We start from the raw sequence: 15541 nt of genomic DNA, 5'->3' as shown, positions 1-15541 counted from the left end.
AAGTGTCCCCCAAAATACCTTCAGTGACCTCTTTGCAATTCTCGTATCAGATGCAACCTCACAACTGTAATTTGGAAGAATACAAGTCATTTCCAAAGAGTCGTGATGGCAGAAATGCCCCTTCACCCTCTGAGCTTTTGCCCTGCCTGGTCTGTCTGTCTGGAGCACTCTGTCCTCGGGTCTCTATTCACTTGTCACCTCCTCAGTCACATTAGCTAAAAGAGCTTTCTGTCCACTGCCCTGGCTTTTACTCTTCTTCCTCGCACTTAGCTGCATCCGAAGACAAAGATACCTAAGGTCTGGAAAATGCCCTAGGAAAAGAAAATAGTAGTTTCAATCTCATAGTTACAAAATTTGTTAGAATAAAGACCTATAACACAGACAGTAGAGTTATAAACATTTTACTTGCTTTTATTTTTCTTTTATGAAATACAAAATGTGCACATTGAGTTTACACAAATAACGCGATGGCAAATTTCAGTGTACATGTATTGTACTACTCTTTATTCCTACACTGGTGATAGCAGGGCAGCGTTCAACATCCTATCTCTACACCAGAATAGATACCTGATTTAGTGTGGCAAATTCACTCCTACCGTAGCCTCTTGGTCTTTGTGATATTTCCGCAAAACAGGGAAGATCATGTGTTTCTTCAGTATTGTATGGCAGCTTTACGGTATTGGCTTAAGATCATTAGGAAGGATCTGAATTGTGGGAGGTTTATGATGAGCTAAATTATACTACGATCCAGACGAGCTGTTGAGCAGTTGTACTAATTTTCTATGAACCTTGGTATTGTAGTTCTTAGTATAATGGAATTACCGGTGCTTTTGATGTGAATTCTGCCTGCCGTTTGTTTGTAGTAGGCATTGGGGTAGTCAAGGTTTCTTTGTCTCAATGGCTTGTAGTATAAGCATGCTGTGAGGAAGTAGGGGAAAGAGGGTGGAAAAGGCCTTTATGCTGTTAAGGATTACTTCTTAGTAGTAAGCATTAAGATGTACTGGAGGGCTACCATCTTGCTTGACCTTTTGCATATGCTTGTAAACACCCTTGCTTTACTTTCACACCTTGGACTTCTGCTTAATGATACAATATAAAATAGTCAATTCTGGGGGCACAGTGATTAAAGCCCTAGGCTGCCAACCAAAAGGTAGGCAATTCGAACCCACCAGCCACTCTGTGGGAGAAAGATGTGGCGGTCTGCTTCCATAAAGATTTACAGCCTTGGAAACTCTGGGGGCAGTTCTATTCTTCGTTATAGGGTTGCTATGAGTTGGAATTGACTCGAGAGCAGTGAGGTTTTACTTTAGCTGAACAAGTCCAAAATTATATAGATTACATAGGCCTTGGCTGTAATATGTATTATGAAAAACTAAGAAATGCTTATTCAGTAGGCTTTATTAGACATAAGCTGACATCTAGTGATAAGCTGTTTAATGCTATAAAAGATGCCAGATAAATTAAAGTCTTTAAGATAAGGCAACAAAGCCATAGAAACTGGGACTATGTGTTTGTTATTTCAACTGTAGTCATCTTTTTTTCATCGTTGTTCCCTTAAAGTACATAAATGGGATTACAGCATACAAACAGTAAATTAATTTCCGGAAATTAAATGCAGAAGCCAGCATATTAGAAAACCATTTAAAATCCTGGGGCTGAGTGCATACAAATGGGTAGCAAAAAACACTCCTATTTTAAAATCACTTTGGTAAGTGAAAGCCTCAATAATCCCATGGCTAAAGAATGAAAAAAACCAATATGCCAGGTTCTCTTACTTTTGAATAGCCTCAGGGTATGAAATGACTTTTAAAACATCCCATGAACTCAGTGGCATTATGAAAAGGATGCAAATTTATAACTGGAAAACAAATCTTTTGGGGATTGCTTTATGTTAAAACAAAGCTTGTTTGCATAATATGCCTCAGTGTAAAGCTGAGCAATCTATGCTAAAATGATAGCTCTGACTTGAAGGGTGGTAGAATAGTTCACATTTGTCTGTTGGATTGAGGATCTATTTGACAAGTTAAATCACATTTTCAAAGAGCTGCATGGAGCGCATTATGTTTTCATCCTGTAAGGGAAAAACAGACATTAACTTTAGCATATTTGCAACAAAAAGTGCACTATTGCCCCCAAGTACAGCCTCCCCCGCCAATCATCTATGCCAGAAGCTCAAATACTGTTTGCAAATGTAAATACCGTCCTATCTTTTTCCACATAGAAAACTAGAGAGAGCCCATTTTATGTTTTGTTGGGTTGACCAGGCTTTATATATTTATTTAAATGTGGCTTGGTGATAATAGAGAATATTTCTCAAATCATAATGCCAGAATGGAGACTACGGGGACGCAGGTAGATCAAAGAGCAACTAACAAACAGAGACTTTTATAAATGTAGAAGGCAACAGAGGGTCTGGATGCGAGCTTCGAGCTTCGGACTAATTCATGAGAACTGGAGGTTGGGGCGTAGGAGGAAAGGTGGTAGTATTGAGAGGGAACATATTTGCTGTAATCACACCTTGCTTTGTGTGTCTTAGTTACAGCTAAATTTGCAGAGCCTTTGTTGTTTTTTTTTTTTTTTTTTTTGTTATGTGTGAGGCCTTTAAAAATGAATGGTTTCTCCATGCCAGAGAAAGAATTTGTTGGGAGCAGTGAATAAATGGCCCAGGGGCCATTCAGTTTGGCATATTCCTTAGAAAAGATGTAAGGGGACAGAGTTTAGACATCATAGGGGCACTTGGCGGTTGCATGTGAATGAATGGCACCTAGCGAGTTGACTATAGTAGTGGTAAATGGTGGCAAATAATAATGGCTTCCACTGCCAGAAACCAAAACACATTGCCATTAAGCAGGTTCAAGTTAGTTTTTCAGAGACCACCACACTGAAATACTGAATTTAGAAACTGAAGCAGGCATCGGGAAGGCCGAAGCACCAAGAAACTTCTCTGTTCCATGATTACTTTAAAAACGATTTATTTGTGATTCTACCCACATACCAAGGCAAATGATTCTCGGTAAGCTAATACTGGTCTCCCATCAGATGACAGGCAAACCTCCTGTATTTCTCCTCTAAGAGAATTTTCTGCTCTTCATTCTTTGCTACTGAAGACCCACTATTGGGTTCAGCCAAACAGCCATTTCTTGTCCACATACACTAAGGAAATACGATATTCCTCTTAGAAATCAGATACAATACTGGAATTCTAATTCTATGGGGATATAGATAATACACATGTCATATGCTAAATCTGGGAAAAGAACAATTCAAATAGCACACATATATTTTATCGGCAATGATGAATACTGTCGAAAGGATGTGGAGAAGAAAACAGAACATGTGTAACTTTTTTATATCTCCAGAGCTTCGTGCATTGACACTCAGTAAATGTTGCTTGATTCAAGTCCATGAAATAGTGCTTATTTTCAGAGTGGTAGGCTTATCTCAGCTGTGCACAAATGGTAGGTTGGGCACGTGACCTTCGTATTTTGCTAGACCGCTGAGCACTGATGTGGCTAGCTGGCAAAGCACCACCCATGTGTCAGTTTGTTGTACTCTGGTGGCTTGCGTGTTGCTATGCTCTTGGAAGCTGTGCCACCGGAATTTCAAATAGCGGCGGGGTCATCCATGGTGGACAGGTTTTAACAGGGCTTCCAGACTAAGATCAGAAAGAAAAACCTGGTGATTTACGTCTGAAAATTAGCCAGTGAAAACTGTATGCCTCATAACAGAATATTGTCTGACACGGTGCTGGAAGATGAGCCTCCTGGGCTGGAAGGCACTTCAGATGCACAGTGACCAACTGGACTCCAGCACACAGGCAATCATGAAGATGGCTCAGGACTGGGCAGCGTGTCGTTCTGTTGTACGTAGAGTCAGAGCTGACTAAGAACAACAGCTGACAATACTCGGGATAGCTGTTACGAAAGCAAAAAAGGATAGTTGCTTTACTTTCATTACTTACTTTTTGGCAGCTTTCGATGAACTCGTCTATGGTAACCACTCCATCTTTATTTTTGTCCATTTTCTGTCCAGGAAGGAAAAAAAAAATTATTCAGACTTATATTTGAATATGCTCACTCCCGAAACGAATGAGCAGAAGCTGATGAAAAGAAAGCCTGACTGCTGCTTTTGTTTTGGGGAGAGGAATTGCTCCATAGTACAAACTAGCCATATCTTGGAAAGAATGCTAAGGCCTACTCCTTTTAGGCTGTTCTCTTGTGCCCTAGGTACAGTCCTGGCTTCTAGTTATGAAAGCTCAGGCAATTCACAGGAAGTCCAAGTATGGTTTATCCTCATCTGCAGAATGGGACTAACGGAAATTTGTAACTTCATCGGATTCTGGTGAGAATTAAATGAAAAAAAAAAAAAACATGAAACGTAATGTGTATCTCACTAGATTGTGGTCTCTCTAGGCTATAGTGAATGCTCAATGTCTATCTATGATTATCAGTCTTATAATAAATTTAAAACCATAATTATTAAATTAGTAGAATGATAAGTATTTTATTTTTTGACCCTTGTAATACGTTATTTTCTTTGTATTCTTCTGGATAATCATTATGTTTTACAAATATAAGGAAAGTTTGCTCCTGATTTCACTTCCTGATTTCTGTTTTCATTCTTACCTGGAAAAATGTTTCCACATGTTGTCTGGGAGCATCTTCTTTGAGGACAGGGTAAGTGCATTTACCCATCATGTCATATATTGCTTTCATGATATCAAGCATTTCCTGAAAAGTACAAAACACTTGCATGAGGCTTCATGAAATGTACTGAGAAGCACTGACAGAATTTTCCCAGTTGGTTTCAAATTTTTTATTTTTCTTTGATTCTTCATCAGGTGCCTTTTGGTTGTGCCAGAGGATAAACCTACAGCTTTATTAATTAAAAGCAGCAGAATCAGAATGTAAGAATCAACTCTAATCTTGGATTCAGAACGAAGCAAATTCCCATTATGTAGCATAATCAGGAAAGGAATACACTGGTTAAATATTTGGATTTCCATAGACTACCATGAGTCCTCTGCCCAAGAAACGCAGTAACACCCATGGCTATTTTTCAGGCTAACTGACAAGCTATAGCTGTGGCCAGGCACACTAGTTCTGTGTCTTTCCCATAGAGCAAGTCCATGTCGTTGGCCCAGGGTATCTTTTATCTTTTAAGCATTTTGCTTAAAACTCAACTCCTAGGAAGGCTGATGAGGCAGAGGGAGACCTGACATGTGAACATGGAGCACTCTCAGGATTCATGTCCTGTGGTTCTCCAACCCCGTTTGCACTGTATCCTGTGTGTTCACTTACCCTGTCTCTTTCCCTTTGCTTCTCACTCTGTGTCTTAAATTGATTTAATAAACCTTGTGATTTGAGTATCTTAATTTGGTTTGTGAGCCTTTCTGTTCTGGGTCCTCTTGGATAGCCTGCCTAGAAGTGTATTTGTAGGCTCCACCATTGCAACAAGGTGAATTCCAGAACAATGCCAGGTCATTATGTCATCCATATGATTTGTAATATTGTGTCTGTTTCCATATGGACCATATTATATGGGGAAAAATGGTTTCAGGCCAAATGGTATGATACATTTTCTTTCCATGTGATTCCAATCACAGTCTATATTCACGGTATTAAGTGCCATTAGGAAACAAGGGTGTAATCTTACGTAGTACATATTTATTTTGGAGATTCACAAAAAATTGTTGCTATAAATGGGTTTTTTTTCTGGGATTCATTCCAGATTTTTTAAAGAATACTTCTTCGCTTACCACCACATAAAATATTTTCGATTTTCTGAAAAAATTTCAAATGAATAATAGCAATTGTTTAATATTTTGGAAGTAAAAAAATAAAAATAGCCCAAGGGAGAGTAAGGTACGTCTTACTTCTTTAGTGATGTAGCCATCTTTATTTATGTCATATAAATTAAATGCCCAGTTGAGTTTTTCTTGGACTGTTCCTCGGAGCAGAATGGAAAGACCTTTGATGAAATCCTAAAAAGAAAGAAAAATATAATTTGATATGATATTTCTAAAAAAGTAAAACATGAGTTCTGATTAAACAACCTCTCAAATGATGGAAGCAAGGGTTATAACCCTCTGGATTTTAAACCATTCTTAGGTTATGAAAGGATTCCCCCATGATTTTTCTAGTACTTTTAAAGCTTATTTTTTACATTTAAACCTTGCTTCCATGTGGAATTTAACCAGCATTTTTAAATAGTTACCTGGTTTTCTCGGCATTACTTATTAAATACCTCCATATTTTTACCTACTGATTTCAGATTCTACTTTTATCATGTCCTTAATTCTTTCAAGTGTTTGCTTATATTTCTGGATTTTCTGTTTGGTTTTATTAGTGTATCTGTTCAGCTGTGTACTTTACCACATTGTTTTAATATTTTATAATAAGTGTTAGGGCCATTTCCCCCTCATTGTTCTTATCTTTCAGCTATTTTTCTATTTTAATTTTCTACTTCACCTTTTGAATCTTCTTGTCTAAAGTAATAGTTAAAAAAAATGTATCTCGTTTGGGTATTTTTATCGTTGAAGGTAAATGTGCAGGTTCACCTCAGCAGAACTGACAACTGTGTGACCACAGATCTTCATAGTCAAAACTATAAGATGTCTTTCCCTTGTACAAGTCATTTTTTGCTACTTTGTGAAGTAGTTTCCTGTTGCTACTGTAACTAATTCCCACAAATTTGATGGCTTAAAACAACACAGATTTATTATCTTACATCTGCAGAGGTCAGAAGTCTGAAATGAGTTTCACTGGGTTTTTTTTTTGGGGGGAGGGGGGAGGTAAAAGCAAGGTATCAGCAGGGCTGAGCTTCCTCCAGGAGCATTAGGGGGCAGTCTGTTTCCTTGCCTTTTCCAGCTTCTAGAGATTACCTGCATTCCTTGGCTCATGGCCCCATCATCTATCTTCAAAGTACATGACTCCAATTTCTGCTACGGTCATATGTCTTCGCTCTCACCCCAGTCCTCCTCCCTTCCTCTTATAAGGACTGTTGTGATCACACTGGGCTCAACCAAATACTCGAGGATAATCTCATCTCAAAATCCTTAATGCAACCGTATATTCAAAACCCCCTTTTATCATGTCAAGTGACATATTCACAGGTTCCAATGAATAGAATGCAGAAATCTTTGTCGGGAAAGTATTCAGCTATCACATTCAGGTATGTTTGAGTTTTTTTTTTTTTTTTTTACAAATTGTTCTTTCACATTTCTGAACACATTTATTTCCAGGTATTTTAATCTTTTCTTCCTATTGCAAATGAGGTCTTCTATTATACTATATAAACTAGTTTTGTTTGTATATATGAAAGCTATTTATTTCTGTATAATGGCTATACTCTGCCTCTTACCCAGTGTTGCTATGTGTAAGATAGTTTTTCAGTTGATTCCACTGGATTTTTCAGGTATGAAATTATATCAGTTGCAAATGGAATTTATTTTACTTTCTAATTTTTATTTTTTTATTTCTTTGTATTTTCTAAGTGTGTTTACTAATACATCCAGAATAATGCTGTTAAATAACAATGATAATAGATACTCTTATTTTGTTCCTGAATCTAATGAGCATATTGCTAATATTTCTCCTTTAAGCCTGATGCCACCATTCATCATGTTAAAGTGATTTTATCAAAATGGCGATTGAATTTTGCCCAATGTCTTTTTGGAATTTGTGGGGATGTTAATGTGATTTTTCCCCTTAGACTTAGTAGTATAAAGAATTATATTATTGAATTATTAGATATCCTAATATTGAACCATCCCATTTGATGCATGTATATGTATGTTCACATATTTTTTTTTTCCCTTTCTTTTAGTGGATTATATTTTTTAGTAATTATTGAAGAGTCTTGCATTAATTTCGTAAGCAAAATTGAGCTCTATTTGCCTTCTTTTGTAAAATTATTTTTAACTTTTGATTATTTTCTTTTTGGAAATTTCCAGAATATGTATTTTTATATTCTGGAACAGTTTAATAACATGGAAAGTATTGTTTCATTAAAGGTTTTGTGAAATTCGTTTGTGCAGTTGTGACCTTTAGGTAGTGGATGGGGCAAGAGACAAAAACTTTTTGACAACATTTTCAATTTCTTCCAGATGAATGGGTCTGTATAAAATTACAAACATTCTTCCATATCACTGAAAATACATTGTGACATCATTTAAGTGACTACATATTTAGGTGGAACCATATAAAATTGCTGATATTTGACAATATTTGCCAAAATTAGTAATTTCATATGGCTCAATCTAATAATACCATCAGAACGGCTTTCAAACATTTTGAACCACAAACCACAATAAGAATTTCGTTTTAGACTGCAATTCAGTACACATATGAGTGTGTTACGTGTGTGTGTGTGCATGACACAACACTTAAAGACCAGAAGCTAAAGGTAATATTCTGCTATTTCCTTTCTGTTTCGCTTCCATTTAATTTTTAAATGTGGGCCTCTAACTTCTACATTAATTTCACTACCCTCTAATGGTTGCAGTTGGAAGTTCAAAAGATTAATTTATCATATGAATATATCATGATTTTCTATTTCCCTATTGTTGGATATATAAATTAATGTAAATATATAAATGTGGTGAACATTTCTTTATAACTATGTTCCATCATTTTGGTTTACTTCTTTAGGATAAGAAGGGTTATTACTGGGCAAAAGAGCCTGAGCACACTTAAATTTAATTACTCATAATGATTAAGTTTGTTGACATGTGTGCCCAGCCTGTCTTAGACACTTTGCAGGCCTTATTTCATTTATTTCATTCTCACGCACCGTAGGGAATAGGTATTGTTGTCTTTTTATTGCAGACTGAGGTTTTTTTAGATTAGATGAGATTTCTAGAATGTCCATAGAGATCTTTCATAGCATTCCTGTCAGAGTAGTCATGTAGCTTTTGCTTGAGTACTTTCAGTGATAGAGAGCTAACTATGTAATGAGATGACCAGTGCCGTTATTAATTGGTTTTGTTAGAAAAATCTCCCAACTCATAACTGCAATGGTTAGCGGTTATACTGAGCGTGCATTTGGTGCCAGGCACTGAAGCAAGCCCTTTACTGACATTATTACTTCCCCAAGAGGGGACTGTCTTATCCTAGGACTGGGGCAGAAAAGATTACAGTGAACCTGAACTATCTTCTTGTGCCAGAAAATAAGGAAGTGCTCAAAAACAAATGAAAAAGCCAAAATGATGGGCATATGTCAGAGAGACATAGGAACCAACTGAAAGAGCTCCCATTGGGCAAAGTTGGAACAATCTGAGCAATAAAATAAAAAAGTAGTATTGGGTTATGAACCAAAGCATGCAACAAATATCCATGAGTCCATACTGATATAAGTAAATGATTGCATAAAATAATAAGTGGAGAGGAAGAAAGAAATCTCTTGTGCAGAAGAATCTCAAATAAGTTATGTAGATACTTCACACTCAAGGAACTGGAGCGTAATGCCCAACTCCTTAAGTGTGGCCTGCGCATAGTGACCTCTTTCTGCATTAGATAATATAGGGTGTGTGCACAGCCTTACCTTTGTAAAATGTGCAGGACTCTGAATTTGAGTCTACCCAGAGGTGCTTTGGAAGAAAGACCTGGTGAGCTACTTCTGAAAAATGAGCTATTGAAACCCTATGGTGCACAGCTCTACTCTGACACATGGGGTCATCATGAGTTGGGACTGACTGGATGGCAACTGGTTATGAGTATTAAATGTTACACCATATGTAATTCACTCAGCACAATGTCTGGCTCACAATGAGTACTAAATAGGTGTCAGTGTTACTGTTTTGTAGCTATTATTGTTGTTAATATAAATTTGAAGTATTTAGTACAATGATTGACACAGTACGTACTTGTTATAATTAGATGAAGAATTACCTTTCATAGCATCCCGGATAGAGTAGTCGTCTAGCCTTTGCTTGAATACTTTCAGTGATAGGAATGAGATGACCAGAGTCATTATTTGCTAGAAAAATCTCCCAAGTTATATCTGCAATGGTTAACATCTAATAAATACTGAGCAAGGATTTGGTGCCAGGCACTGAAGCAAACCCTTTAGTGACATAATTACTTTTTCATGCTTGCATTATCCTACAAGTAGCTTTGCTCTGCTTGCTGATATTTTGCAGACACGAAGACTACTTTGCAGTGGGTTTAAATACCCTGCCCAAGGTCTCACAGCCACTGGTGGCAGGGTGGAAATTAAATCCAGTCATTTATGCGTTCAGTGCCCATCCTGCCTTACCCATTCTGAAAACTTAGTGGAAAATTTCCGTTTCTCTTTATCGTAGAATCAGGATGTACTACTGTACATGTCCTACTGTGTTTATATTTATATTTGCATTTGCTGTATTGTATTTGTCCATGAACACATTTGCTACTCAAAATGTGTTCATCGCCTAATCATTTCTTTTTTTTTGAGAGACAGTCTAGGTAGTTAATCAATTCAGAGAAATAACTGCATAGCCAAGTTTTAAATTTGATTTTGATGTAATATTTATTAATATAGCCATTAGTTTGTCTTTGAAGGAGAAGACATTTTACCAACATGCTTATCACATATAACCATTACAACTAATTTTCCAAATTATAATCAACGTTCTTCACAATTAGTGGTATTTTACATAAATACTATAATAGCCATGTTAAGCATGGTCCCATATAATTAACACCAGATGTAACGTACATGTAAAATTGGGTACGATGTGCTATAGGAAATTGATGGTACGTTTGATATATAATTTCAAGTAATTAAATCACTAATAGCTTTTGCCTTACTCGTTCTCTGCAAACTAGCTATAAATGTTACTATTAAATAATCTGGAAACTTTGGCTTCTATGTTATAGCTAAATTAGGGCTGTGCTGGAATTGCTCTTGTTGGTAAAGCACAGCAAACACTAATATGATTGTTACAATGGGGTGATCATAACATGCCATCAGTGAAGAAGAGTTACAGGAGACTGGGACCCATGACATTGTCACACCACACCTCAACCCCCTTAATTGCTCCACATCCCAATAAACCCGTGGGCCCTTGCCTTGACCACTGCAAACTTCTCAGTATGCACCTTCTTCTCAGTCACTGCCAGCTTCTACTCTTCTCAGTGAGCTTTCTTGGTTCAGCAATGGGAGAAGACATTTTGAAGTTCCTGGCTCAGAATCTGCATGTTGCTGGTGCTCTGTCTGTCTGTGGTACCTCTGTCCTTGGGAGTAACGACTAACACACTTCAGAAGGCCACACCTTGTTTTTTCATCCTGACTCTACTCTAAAAGCTCTCGTACCCAGAGAGTTGATGACGCAGAGATTAATTTTTTCTTTCCTTTTTGTTGAAATGTCATTGTGTCAATTTAATTGTAATATCTTTTGAATTCGTCTCTGTCATTTTTATCTCCAAAGCCTTTACCACACTTCAGGCTTTCATTGGCTCCTTTCTGGGCTCTCAGAATAAATAGCTCCTACTGCACTCCATTGCAGTTCCTGGGTGGTGCAAATGGTTAACATACTTGGCTGCTAACCATAATGTTGGAAGCTCGAGTCCACCCAGAGACACCTTGGAAGAAATGCCTAGAGATCTACTTCCGAAAAATCAACCGTTGAAAACCCTATTAAGCTGTACTACTCTGACACACATGGGGTCGCCATGAGTCAGAATTGAATTGAGGGCAACAGGTTTTTATTGCATTCCTTACTTTCAGGAACATAGATCTAATATATTAATTTCCCTGCTTAAAGTTCCTCAATGACTCTGCCTTAGTTACCTACTGCTGCCATAACAGAAATTCTATAAGTGGGTGGCTTTAACAAATGGAGAGGTATTTTCTCACAATTCTAAAGGCTAAAAGTCTCAGGTATGCTGATTCCTTCTGTGAGCCTCTTTCCTAGTTTCCAGTGTCTGCTGGCAATCCTTGGCGTTCCTTTACTTGTAAGCAATCATCACATAGCGTCTTTCTTCCACCTGTGGGTCTCTTTTTGTTCATTCTGCTGTATTCATAACTCAGAAGTGATTAGGATTAGGACCACCCTACACTGGTATAACCTTGCTAACATAAAAGAAAAACCCCACTCCCAAACAGGATCGTATCATCGGGTACAGGGGCCAGAGCTTAAAAATGTTTTTCTAGGGGACACGATTTAATCCATAACAGGCTTCTCATCCTATCTTCTACAAGACAGTCCAACCTCCTTAGCAACCTGCATAAGACTTGTAAAGATCTGACTTCCGCCTACTTACCCAGACTTACCTGCTGGGTCTCCCATTTTGTGTTCTATTTTCTAGATGATTTACAAACACGTCCTTCAGTTCCAGGCCTGATACATTCTGTTCTGCCTCTGCCTCAGTCCCCACTCCTTCCCATCCCTGAGCCCTTATTATCTTGACCAACTTTTGCTTGTCCTTCCAACTTAGCTCATCAGTTCCATTGGGCAGGCTTCCCTGATACAGCTTCTTCTGCTGTTCCAGGCACCTGTCCTTGCTGATCCTATTCCAGGCACCTGTCCTTGCTGATCCTATTCCATCATCTGCTTTCCTTTATCATGACAATCCCAGAAATTTCTGCTTATGTGTAGGATACACATTCCCAACTCCCAATAGTGTATCCCCCACGTTACCTCGCTTCCATTATACACATCTTAAAGATAGAAACTGAAATCATAAAGTAAAATAAGGAGTAATTTTATTCATCTGAGAATGGCCAAGCACAGCTATTCAGAATATAATAAGCAAGTAGACGAGTTATACCTTATATCCACAGTTTTCCAAACAAAAATAAAAGGTGACAGTCTTCACGTTTCATGAGAGTCAGTGTTGGCTTATTCTTCCAACATTTAGATTTAAAGGTATTATTATCTCTGACCCACTTTGTATCATATGAATGACATCACTGTATTTCTTTTTAACTATGTGAATATCCAGGGAATGTCTGTACTAGATGTGTATATACACAATTTCATGAACAATCTAGTATATTTTCTGCTACAGACCACTTAAAATTCTTAAAGAAATATTTCCTTTATTATAAAATTGTTAGGCAGATGAATATAGCATTTTTATATATGCAATTTCTTGCCTGTCTCCCCCATTGCTGGGCCCTTTGAGGGCAGGTTCTTCAACTTGCTCATCTTTGTTTCTAAAGTCTACCGCGATGACTGGCATGTTGTAAATATCAGCTAATGTGGCCAGTCTGCCTTCTGGGATTGCTGGCTACATGGACCTTCTTCCTACAAATAGATGTAAAGTACTATACTAGAAAGCAAACTTGTAATTCTTTTGAAAGATAAAGGCAGCTCCTTGAAATTCAGTGAGAAAAAAGAAATGTCTTTGGCTGTTTTTCCCCCTTCTGCTCAAAAATGATCAAACCACTAAATTTTCCCATTAAAAAGACTAAGTACTTTTAAACATGTTTTTTTTTTTTAAGATCAAGTTAAAGAGTAATAGCCTAGAGCTTACCTCAAAACTCACAGCTCCATTGTGGTCCGTATCAAAGGCATTGAACAGAAAATGTGCGTATGTTGTAGAGTCTGAAACGGCATAAAGGGGATATCATTAAGTCAATTGGTCAATATCCTACCTAAGTGTTGTTGTCAGATAAATGAGCCAATGGTGGCCTCTGTCTATTGGTCCCAGGTTGTTCATTTCTTCAGAACAGGCTTAGGCCTCTTAGCCCAAAAGGCCACCAGTGCCAAACTCAAAATTTTACACATCTAATAACTTTTAAAATAACTCAAAGGAGAAGATGTTTAGCTATTTGGAATTTGTCTGCTTTTAATCCCTTGTGAAAATGCACCCAATATCTGCTAGCCATAGATAAGATAAGCCCTGTAGTTATAAAGACCTCAAGCTGCTGCTGCCCTTCAGAGCTCTTTGGCCCAGAGGTTCCCCATCTTACTGCTGAGGGACATCTGCTAAACTTGTAAGCAACCCCTCCATGTCCTCCCTATCTCCTAGGAGTTTCCTTGTCTTCTTTGCCTTCTGGTGGTTTCCTGAGCCACTTGCCTATGAAAGGCCTCTAGCTGTGAGAGACTGCCCCCTGCAAGCAAACTGTCAATAAATAGCTTGATGGACCCAATAAATATCTTGATGTGCAACACTGCTGTCTTGTAGCCATATTTTTTCCATCATCAGCGTGAATTTCCTTGAACTCACTACACTTGTATAACATATCCAATCCTTTTATTCAGGAAAATTAAACCCACCTCCTTTAGTTTATGCTTTCTTGCAGGCTGACAACTAGCATTTGAGATTCATAGGAATGATCTATCTGCACAGGGGCAGGTGGAGACAGAGATTGTCCCTTTCTGACTGGAAATGCTTTGCACACGTGGGAGTCTTGAGTGATGCTGCCAACACTGGAATAAGTAATAGGACCATAGGTGCATGTGAGGTTAAATGAACTGTGTCTGGAGGAGCCCTAGTGGCACAGTGGTTTAAGTGCTTAGCTGCTAACCGAAATCAGGTGGTTCAAACTCACTAGCTGCTCTGTGGGAGAAAGAAGAAGCAGTCTGCTTCTGTAAAGGTTTACAGCCTTGGAAACCCTATGGGGCAATTCTACTCTGTCTTGTAGGGTCTCTATGAGTCAGAATTAACTCTACGGCAGCAGATCTGGAGATTGCTCAGTGCTTATCAGGGACTATCTCTAGAAGTAAAATAATAAACCAACACTAATAATGAGACACTAATGAGTTGCTGTTGTTAGTGTTTTTGTTATGATTAGGACTTTCACAGGTTTTACAACTCAAATGAGGACGCTGGGACTCAGAGAGGTTGAAGGAGTTGGCTAAGGTCGCATAGTCAATAATGAGTAGAACTGGAACGTGAACTCATGTCCCTTTGACTCTGAAGACCAGGCCAGTCCACAGCCATTAAATGTGCCTGATGGAGTGGGATGGTAGTGATGTAGTGAGTTTCTGTAGCTATTTTCACAGTGGATTTGTATGCAGTAAGGAAACACTGTCTGAACTTGCGTGGGATTTGAGGCTCTGAGTACTGGTGGACAGGCTTGGATGGCTCTCTGTGCTGACGCCTAATGACACTGCAAACCTCTGAAATCTAACACTTTTGCTTAGGCGGCTTCCAGCAGGGTTTTTGCTCTTATTTTTCTTTCCTTCCTGTTCTCCTGTCTCTCCTTTGCATCTCTAATCTCTGAGCTTTCTACCTTTTAATTTTAAAAGTACATACATTTTTTCTTATTGTTTTATTTTCTTAATGCACGGCTTTCATTTTTAAGTGCTTCTGTCCTTGACCCTTGATCAGATTTACAGGATTATTTTAAATGTTTTATCTCATGGGTTTTAGCCTTCTATTTTAACCTTTTTTATCTTAAAAAAAAAAATTATAACCTTTCAGCTTATTGGCTCTAGCCTATTACCGTCTGTCTAAAATTTCATCTACTTCTATCTTATAATGTTTAACCTTTATTTTTATTGGGATTCAACAAAACTTCTATTATCTTTTGACTTTATGAATTGCTTTTACAAAGGCTGCGAAGAAACTAAGTCATGGTAGCAGGAGTACAGAATTGCCTTCCCTAA

At 37.9% G+C, this 15541-nt stretch overlaps 1 protein-coding gene across 4 annotated transcripts in view; it reads right to left on the bottom strand.

Annotated features, from left to right (window-relative positions):
• Positions 1–410: 410 nt before the first annotated feature.
• Positions 411–15541, bottom strand: part of KCNIP4 (potassium voltage-gated channel interacting protein 4) — a 674319-nt gene continuing 659188 nt past the window's right edge. For all 4 annotated transcript variants that reach the window (XM_049886446.1, XM_049886447.1, XM_049886448.1 and 1 more), the window contains 5 exons: positions 13461–13531; positions 5876–5983; positions 4626–4730; positions 3962–4024; positions 411–2071 (listed from right to left, as the gene is read on the bottom strand). In XM_049886446.1, coding sequence (XP_049742403.1) covers positions 2024–2071; positions 3962–4024; positions 4626–4730; positions 5876–5983; positions 13461–13531 — 395 coding nt within the window. In that variant the 3' untranslated portion in view covers positions 411–2023. The remainder of the gene's footprint in view (positions 2072–3961; positions 4025–4625; positions 4731–5875; positions 5984–13460; positions 13532–15541) is intronic.

Source organism: Elephas maximus, chromosome 5, assembly GCF_024166365.1.
Source record: "Elephas maximus indicus isolate mEleMax1 chromosome 5, mEleMax1 primary haplotype, whole genome shotgun sequence".
Taxonomy (NCBI): Eukaryota; Metazoa; Chordata; class Mammalia; order Proboscidea; family Elephantidae; genus Elephas; species Elephas maximus.
The sequence above is the reverse complement of the archived record's forward strand: the minus strand, read 5'-3'. Positions and strand labels throughout refer to the sequence as shown.